At 34.0% G+C, this 9,254-nt stretch overlaps 1 protein-coding gene across 1 annotated transcript; it reads right to left on the bottom strand.

Annotated features, from left to right (window-relative positions):
* Positions 1 to 9,254, bottom strand: LOC113644509 (tumor necrosis factor alpha-induced protein 2-like). Its single transcript, XM_027149426.2, has 12 exons — positions 9,110 to 9,254; positions 6,561 to 6,698; positions 5,759 to 6,410; positions 5,559 to 5,673; positions 5,061 to 5,183; positions 4,509 to 4,603; positions 4,027 to 4,116; positions 3,640 to 3,763; positions 3,096 to 3,221; positions 2,732 to 2,887; positions 1,398 to 1,519; positions 1 to 224 (listed from the first exon to the last, which is right to left on the bottom strand). Exons 1-12 carry the CDS (start codon positions 9,156 to 9,158, stop codon positions 47 to 49), a joined length of 1,968 nt encoding a protein of 655 aa, XP_027005227.2. The 5' UTR covers positions 9,159 to 9,254; the 3' UTR covers positions 1 to 46.

Here is a 9,254-nt window from a genome sequence, read left to right as displayed (position 1 = left end):
GAATGTTGGCTTCTACAAAGCCAACATAATAATACTGCACAGTTATTTATTTATTTATTAAAACAGTCCGTAAGTTTTTTTTTACAGGCACTTTACAGAAGAAAGCTGCTGTAGACTCAGTATTCAGTAAATTCCTGTTTTCATTCAGGCTCTTTTTGATGTTACGCACTTCTGCTTTGGAGAGGTTTGCCTTCAGGTCCAAGAGTGCAACGACTTGGCATTCGCTGTTAACACAAACCATGGAAAACGTGAATAACGTGGATAATTTCTCAATAAACAATACAGAGACTCATTTTCATACACAGTAATGTGAAAAGTAGGTTTACATTTTCCAGTTTATGATTTAAAAGCATTTCCAAAAGCAAAATGCTTTCCGAATGTCACTGTAGTTTTATTAAATGTATAACTTGAAGGAATTGAAAAATGAATTGATGAAAATGATGGTACAGTTTTGTTTATGATATCAAATCACCTGAATGTCCGATCTAATGTTTAATCAAATGATAATTAACATAAAACATCAGACTTTCACATTAGCAAGACGTGAAGCACTATGTATACAGTTTACTTTTTATTTGATTTTATTTTAAGTTTAATCATAAGACCAAGCAATTTCCTTAACAAAGTTACACCCATGCTTTCAATACAAGAAATGTAGCCAAGACAAAACATTTAGGTGGTACTGATAAGCTCGAGTTAAGGAAACTGTCCAATTAAATGACTGAACACCACATTGTTTAGTATTGTTTTGGCCATTTTTTTATTAAATCACAAAGGATGTACGGATATGACCTTTATATTTTTAATGAAATCTTTTTAAAAGCTTTTTTTTAAAACATGGCCATTACCTGCAGTTAGTATAAGATATTTAATTGATAACCCTGACCTGCTAGCATATTTAAAAATAAACTAGATCTAAAAGTTAGATACTAGCTAATAACTAGTATCTGTCTCTGTGAAAGCCCCTGAAAAAGATGACTACTGTAACTTTTAAGTTCCTACATTTGTACGAAAATAAAGTTGTATAGTGAATATAATAAAAGTAGTGAATGAAATAACCCGTACCCATAATCAACAAACTTTGCAAAGGCATGTGTGTTCAGAAGTGATGTTGCATGACATCTACACATACAGTAGAGTTAAATTAGCATATCCTACTGGCATGGTTTTGGAAAAACCTTCACTCATATATGACTGTTAGTTATTTCGTATAACACTGATTAGGATTTATGTGCCATGGTATCAGTTAAATTCTGAGCAATTTCATTTTACAATTATTGCCATTTATACAACTGAGCTGTTGAGGGTTAAGGGCTCAAGAATGCCAGAATGAAATCCATCCTATCAGTAGTTGTTTCTTAACAACTAAGCCAAGATTGAGCATCGTGTACACTCACCTGATGTCAGGGTAGGTTTGAGCCAGTGTAACAATTTCAAGCTGAAGTGCTCCTGAGTCCTGCAGCCTCACTACTTCTGATATTTTAGGTAAAATACTGGAAAGCCATTTCTCTTCAGATCCCTGTAGGAACAGAGTGATGATGTATTCCAATAAGCATCCATTTGTGTATAACTGTTTGAATAGTTTCTAGGACATTGTGCTGAATAGTAACCTCAAGCATGTGCAGTACTTTTTGTCTGTCGTTACATTTTAGTAAAAAAAATACATCTAAGGCAGGTTTGAACATTAACACATCAAGACTAACATTATGATGCTTATAGCAACCAGGATGTTGTTGTGACTTGTGTTGTGTTAAGTAATGTGAAATAATAATTTAGTTTCTGACACTGCTTTACTCGGGGTGTTTTACCGCAAGCAGCAGTTTGAAAAAATGTTGTTAGCTGGCTGCACATGTCTCACATGTTACACCTCAACCTCCCTTTTTGCTTACTGTTGTTTTATAGGGCAAATCTGCGGTTGAGTATGATTTGTACACTGAAGTTTTAAATATTCAAGTATTTAATTTTTTTTCACACAGTGCTGAACAACGTCTTCTGAGGGATGTGTGTAATGATTTAGACTTGCACAGTGTGTATAGTGACAATGAGATTCTCGTGCTTGTTAGCAGGAAAGTGAAAATAAAAAGTGATTCAAATTCAGACACCAACCATATTTCGACATATTGACATTGTTTAAGGGCACATCTGTTTGTGATTAAATGTGGCATGCAGAATGTGGCATCTGATTATTCCAAAAACAGATTTTGTTGGTGAGATTTTGTTTAAAGCCACAGTCACAGCTCAGGAGGACTTTTTTCACACAGTTCATGATGAAGTAATTGTTTGGCTTTCACAGTATCAAGCCTTTTGGCCTTTTGCCTAGTCTCATTAATACTTGAATAGTTGAATAGGACTTTCTTTCACACAGTACATGATGACGTATTTGTCCTACTTTCACATTATCAAGCCTTTTGGCCTTTTACCTAATCTCATTACTATTGGTTGTTGAACGCCTGACCAACAGTTTTTAACCCTGATGTTTTGTGAATGTTTACAATCTGCATTTTCTGCATTTCCATCCATATATTATCTGATGTATATATAAGTATTAAAACAACATTTCAAAGGTAATATAGGAGTGTGTGTATTATTTTACTCTCACTCTACTGGGACCAGAAAAGTACATTTCGAATGTGGGGCACAAATGAAGCACTCTAATTTAAAAACCTTAGATGGTCAGCCTTCTAACCACTACTTGTATGGAATATAGTATATATGTATACTGCATACTCACGATTCTGATGAACAGTGAGTTTATTCTTACACTGTCCTCACACAGAAAGCCTGCAGCTGCCTCCTGGTCGTCCTTGTCTTTTAGTTTCAGTTTCACCTTTAACATCCTCTTCACATATTCTGTCATCACTTCAGAATGCAGCTGGCTTAATAGCTCCTACACACACACACACACACACACACACACACACACACACACACACACACACACACACACACACACCACACACACACACAGGCACACACACAGGCACACACGCACAACATGTTTACCACCACTTCTTCACTTCATCATTTTTAGTTCATGTTTTAATGCTGAATTGTTAGTTCTTTTTCTGACTGTTTTTCTGAAGTTTCTGACTGACCTTCATGGAGTCAGTCTGTATGTCTGAGAAATCCTGAACCATGTCCTCCAGAGTGCTTATCAGCTCTCCAACAATCGTTTGACTTTCTGAAAGCCAGGTTTGAGTCCACAGCTTACGATATTGATCCTGTAGGGAAACATTCGGGTCCAAATACCAAAGTCATCTACTAAGAATTGGTCTTTTTTTTATGATTTTATTCAGTTAATACCATTATTCAAGACAAAATTATTTAAGCAGACATTTTTGCTTTTGGCAGTTTCAGAAAACATTGGATGAAGTTCAAATACATCTTAATTTAATCTCCACACATCCTGTTTTATTCAATTGGTAACACATATGTTTATATATATATATATATATATATATATATATATATATATATATATATATATATATATATATATATATATATATATTTAACCAAATCCAAGCTTTTGATGGAACGTCCATCCGATAATTTTAGTGAGATGGGATTGTATTCAGTTTCAGTGAATAAGGACCACTGACATAAACATGCAAGTGTGGGTGAGATAATTGTAGATACCTTGAGCTTCTTGTGAATGGGGCTGAGAAAATAACTGTGACAGAAGTTTCTCATCTCAGAGACAATGGACAGCAAAGCTGCTTTCTTGTCATCTGGGAGATTCTCCTGTTTCTCGATATACTCCCTACAGATACACAGTCGCGTTATATTACAACTGAACCAAAGCTAAAACGTTCCAATATTTTTGCAATATTGATATCTTGTAATTCCTTCATTCTTGTTCTCATTCTTGAACTTTTTACATACCAAAAGTGATTTTGAAATGGTTTTGGACATACTTATGTAAATAATAAATACTTTAAAGCAAAAATAAAGCTCTTCAGGTTTACTTATATGCACTGTATTTACATTAGCATTAATGTGTATTATTATTTGTCAGAATCTCACCGAAACTGCTTGATGCTAAACAGACTGGCTTTCAGGATGTCCGGTAAATTGATGTGCTTTCCTTTAGGATCAGTCAAGGACTTCTTATAGCTGTCAAGAGAAACAATATTTTTTTCTTTAATTTCTGTTTTTCTTTTATCACATACAGCAGTGAATTCACCAAGCCCTTCTCTGGTTTTTATCTATGTTTGTCTATTTCCACAATATCCTTTTTGCTGATTGCCTGATCTTGAACTTGAATGTTTTGAAACTTCATCTAAGCTTCTCTATTGTGACAAAATGCGTAGGTTGGGATCGGGGCATTCATATTAAACTGTTTTACTGTTTATATCTACAGTTATGGCATTTGATAGATGGCATTATACAAAGTGACTAAAGTTTATCTCATTTTTGTTCAAGCACCTGGTAGTGGGCTTTTATAAAGACTCTAAATATAAAGCTGTTAACATAGTCCTTCAGTGTGATAGGATTATTTTGTATACCTCATTAGGAAACTTTCCAACAGAACCAGAATTCTTTGACCATTATCTCTGTTACCCAGAATATCCACCGTCTCCTTTATGGATCCGTTAATAATCTGTAAACCAGAGAATAACTTATTTATTCATTTATTTATGATATATGGTTCAAACAAGAAGAAATATTTTGTAACTAAATGACAACCATGGTTAAGAAATGAGATTTTATCTTGTAAGAATATTTTGAATATAGGATTTCAAGTAATATTTCTACCTTTTAACATATAGAGGGCTGTTCAACTTCTAAGTTTCTTAGAACATTTTACTCTTTTCAACCTCTAACAGGTAATTTAGATAATTTCATGTATTTCTAGGATGTAGCTAAATGTATAGCTAAATATGTAGCTAAATATTCTGCCAATAAGATTCGACCATTTTAATCTTCAAATAAGTATCTGTATAAAATAGAATATAATTAATAGTCTAATAAAATATTTGCTATATAATAATCTCAGGATGGAAAATTTCAGCCATGTGTGTCAAGAAAAAAATGCATTAAACCGGTATTGTTCATACAGGTATAAGATCCACAGCAAGGGTGGAGATGGGGAACCCATCAATGAGAGCAGGTTTATTACTTGTCTGCCAAATTTCCTCCTCTTTTTTAAGAGCGTTGGACAACCATGTCCTGACCTCCATCTATAGAAAAAGATATATAATCTGGCCTTAGAATATCATAAACATTCAGAACATCCACACATAATTGTTAGAATAACAGATAAAGCTGGCTTGAATTCCAAAAACATTATTCCTTATCAAATTTTTGCAAGCCCTTTAATTCTCTGATATTTAAAACTTCCTTATGAGTGAGCTTCATCCAGACATGTCATTCCCAAATACATTCCACTCTAATTGAGCATGTTTCCTACTTTAATTTGAAGCAAACTCTTAATACAGTTTGATTAATAAAAATATTTAAACCGAAGCATTAACAATGCTAATCAGATTTTATTTGTGTTGTGTTGTAATTCGTTATAAGTATTGAAAATATCCAAAAGTATTATTTTGCCTCACCTCTTTGTGTGACAGATATTGCTCCTCTAGTGCCTTACGAGCTTCCTCAGTTAACAAAGCTCCTAATGATTCAGTCTTGATGTGTGGTGCCAGCTCATTCTGTTTCAAAATATCCCTGAAAAATACATTTTAAAAAACGTTTTTGGTACACTTTTTTGTTAGTTCTCATCCATGAGCATGTTTTATCACCTGTCGCTTACTTTGGATAGTAAACATGAATCCAGCGTAGTATGTAGGTGCAGTCTTGGATGTCTAAGTTGGTTTGAGCAAACTCAGTCAGTTTTGCAGAGAAAGCTTGATGGTAGAGCTGAACATACATATTGCAAATGTCAAAGTCTGATGTATAACACTGCTGCACGTCTTGGACAACTTGGAGTAGATCCTTTTGAATGCGCTTGCCCATCCGACACACCTCTCTCTTCAGGGAAGTGGACAGGTTGTCTGCCCCGTTCTCTTCTTTGTTTGCTTGCTGCAGCCGTACCTCGATTAACTCCTTGAGTAACATGTCATGAATCTCTTTGCATCTTAGCGGCCTCCAGCATGGACCTTTCTCTTCCGTTGCTTTCTCCCAATGCCTGTCTTTTTCCTCCTGCTGATGTATAACCATTACAGCACTTCTCAGTTTCTCCTGATTCTCCTTGTTAAAGGAATCATTGACAGCCATTCTTAGATGAAGCATCAAGGTTTCGTAGTTCTTCTGCAAACTGTCCTCCTCATCCTCAGTGCAAGTCACTTCTGCATCTGATGACTGGCATCTGAAGAGGTGATCTTCCTGTGCTAAAAGTTGCTGGCTAGCTTCTGACAAATGATTCTGTTCTACATTCTGGTTGAAATCCAAGATTACTGGGGCATCTGAAAGAATGTGAGAATACCTTAATGCTAACTTTTCACCATATCCTGTACTCAATTCATTTTCCAAAAGAACAAATTGCCATTTAGTGGTTACTATTGCTATTAAATAATAAATATATATATCGTTAGAAGAAAATCTATTAGATGTACCTGGAGTGTCCGGTACCTTTCCTTTTCTCTGCAATTTAGCACATATTTTATTCAATATGTTTAGAATGTGTATCTTATTTTTGCATTTCTCCTTTGATTGTTGTTCAACCACGGTAGTGCATTCAGACTCTGCTTCACCTGTAAAAATACAATTTGTAAAAAAATGGAGATTTGAAAATTAAACACTCACTATAAAAGAAACAATATCATAGAAGTCTTGCATGATTCTGCTGATTATTAATGCTATAGTTTAATATAATCAATAACACACAAATTAAAATAGTAAGCGCTATGGTGTTATCACCTTGTTAGAAAAATGAGACGATAAAAATGGTGTGTGTGTGTGTGTGTGTGTGTGTGTGTGTGTGTGTGTGTGTGTGTGTGTGTGTGTGTGTGTGTGTGTGTGTGTGTGTGTGTGTGTGTGTAAAAATCCTCTTCATAATAAAATTTCATGTTTCCAAATTCCACAAGTTCACAAATTCACTTTAATAGGAAAAAGAAAATTAAGATTAAAGGAAACACTGTATGTTTATTTGTGTGTGTGTGTGTGTGTGTGTGTGTGTGTGTGTGTGTGTGTGTGTGTGTGTGTGTGTGTGTGTGTGTGTGTGTGTGTGTGTGTGTGTGTGTGTGTGTGTGTGTCAGGTCTTAGCATCACCATCCAAGCCTACAACAACATCCAGTTTCTCAAAATGTTGTATTTATTAATGTCCTATACATTAAACAATGGTAATGCATAATATGACCTCATATTTATGTCATTGGTGCTACATTAGGTTTCTTCTACTGTATATTAGGATTTTAATGATCGTGTTTAGGGGTCATAATTTACATTTCAATACAATAATTTCAATTAAAATGACAATTATGACCCCTAAACACTATAATTAAAATCCTAATATACAGTAGAAGAAACCTAATGTAGCACCAATGACATAAATATGAGGAAGCACAGAATTTTCTACAATGCCTTTGGACGCTGTAAACATTTTAGTTTCTCTTCACTGGAATTAGGAGGCCCAGACTCAAAACAAGCATAAATGGCTGTGATAACCAGGAATCCACAGACTTTTCTTTTCTTGAGTCTAGTTAAATACAGTATACTAAATGTAAAGATCCAAAGGTGGATGAATCTAGCCTTAATTATGCGGGTTTTTTTTTAATGATTTTAAATCTATTTAAAATTGTTTTAAATAGTCAACTATGTTTATATTTCTAGTTTCCTTGATGAGATTGAAAATTTGTTTAAGTTGCATAAAAGTAAAACATTAGCAACATTTAAAAGTTAATTTAATAAGTAAACATGTACTATTACCTATTGTTTTAACACAATGGTTCTAGTTCATCACTCTTTTAGTATAGTTGTGTGTAAATATTTTTGTAAGACAAACCAAGCAATTTAGATGGATCTAAATAAATAAAAGTTATTTATAAATAAAAGTTACTTATTTAAAAAGGTTAAAAATCTGGTTTTCTTTGTACTCATGTTTATGTTGATGAATGCCAATCACCAATGAAGTGCAAAGCTTACAAAGTTCCTATATTTCCTATGTTGTAGCTCAAATACACGGTTGAAAATGACAGAAATTCAAGTACTGACTTCCCATTTCCAAGGTCAAAAGTGCAAAGTCAAATGCAAATGCAGCATAAGTTACCTATTTGAATGGAGAAACGGAGCATGTTTTCTGTTGGTGGAATACAGTATGAGTGACTGGATAATTCTACTACTTTAATGAACAGGATGTTCACATAATTTATTTAAATGTAACATGACTTGGGCGATTTTAATATTGAATCCAAATTTAGCAGTAGAAATAATGTGTAAACATGTAATGTAAATGTTATTATTATATCTTGCAAGGAAGTGTTTTTTTTCAGCAGCTAACTGGTTAACAAACAATATTAACAACCTAATAATGGCAATACCAGCTCTTTGGATCCACCACAACTGTCAACAGGCTGAAGTGGTTACTGAAGATAGGGTTAAGTTTTTAGATACTGTATAACACAGGGCTGGTATGGGTAAGGGTTAGGGTGAGCTTTTGCATGGCTGTACTGAAAACCTTCACTAGATAATATACTGCACACTCCTGCTGTATACGCTCGTATAGATGTTGGGAAGCTGAAAGCTATGGCAGGCTTGTAAAAACCATTTTACAGCCAGAATGGTGTAACTCATAAAGTCGTCCGAAGCATTGCATTTTTTAGACGGTCCCTAAAAGAACTGCAGCGTGATAGCACTATAATTCTTCAATATTATTCAGTGGATATTATTCTCTATAATAATAATAATAATAATAATAATAATAATAATAATAATAATAATAATAATAATAATATCTGAATAAACCAAATAACTATCACCATACTTGCTGTTATTACAGTTTTCCGTCATTTCATTGCCTATTTAAATAACAACTATTTAATAAATAACCATTTAATCATTTATAATTACAATTTAAAACATTTACCTTTAAAATAATTACCTTCATAAGGAGACAAATAAAAGCGTTGTAAATACTTGCTGTTGCTTAAATAATGAGTTTCCTTACCTTTACTTTGGTTCCAAAGATTTATTGTGGGGAGTTGGAAGGTCTTCATCGTGATTAGGTCAGATTTTCCGTCCCGGAAACTTGTCTGTTGTTGTGTCCTTGGTTCTGTGTGAGACTCACTGTGCCTCTCACTGTGATGCTTTAT

The sequence above is a fragment of the Tachysurus fulvidraco genome, chromosome 16 (genome assembly GCF_022655615.1).
Source record: "Tachysurus fulvidraco isolate hzauxx_2018 chromosome 16, HZAU_PFXX_2.0, whole genome shotgun sequence".
Lineage (NCBI taxonomy): Eukaryota > Metazoa > Chordata > Actinopteri > Siluriformes > Bagridae > Tachysurus > Tachysurus fulvidraco.
The sequence above is the reverse complement of the archived record's forward strand: the minus strand, read 5'-3'. Positions and strand labels throughout refer to the sequence as shown.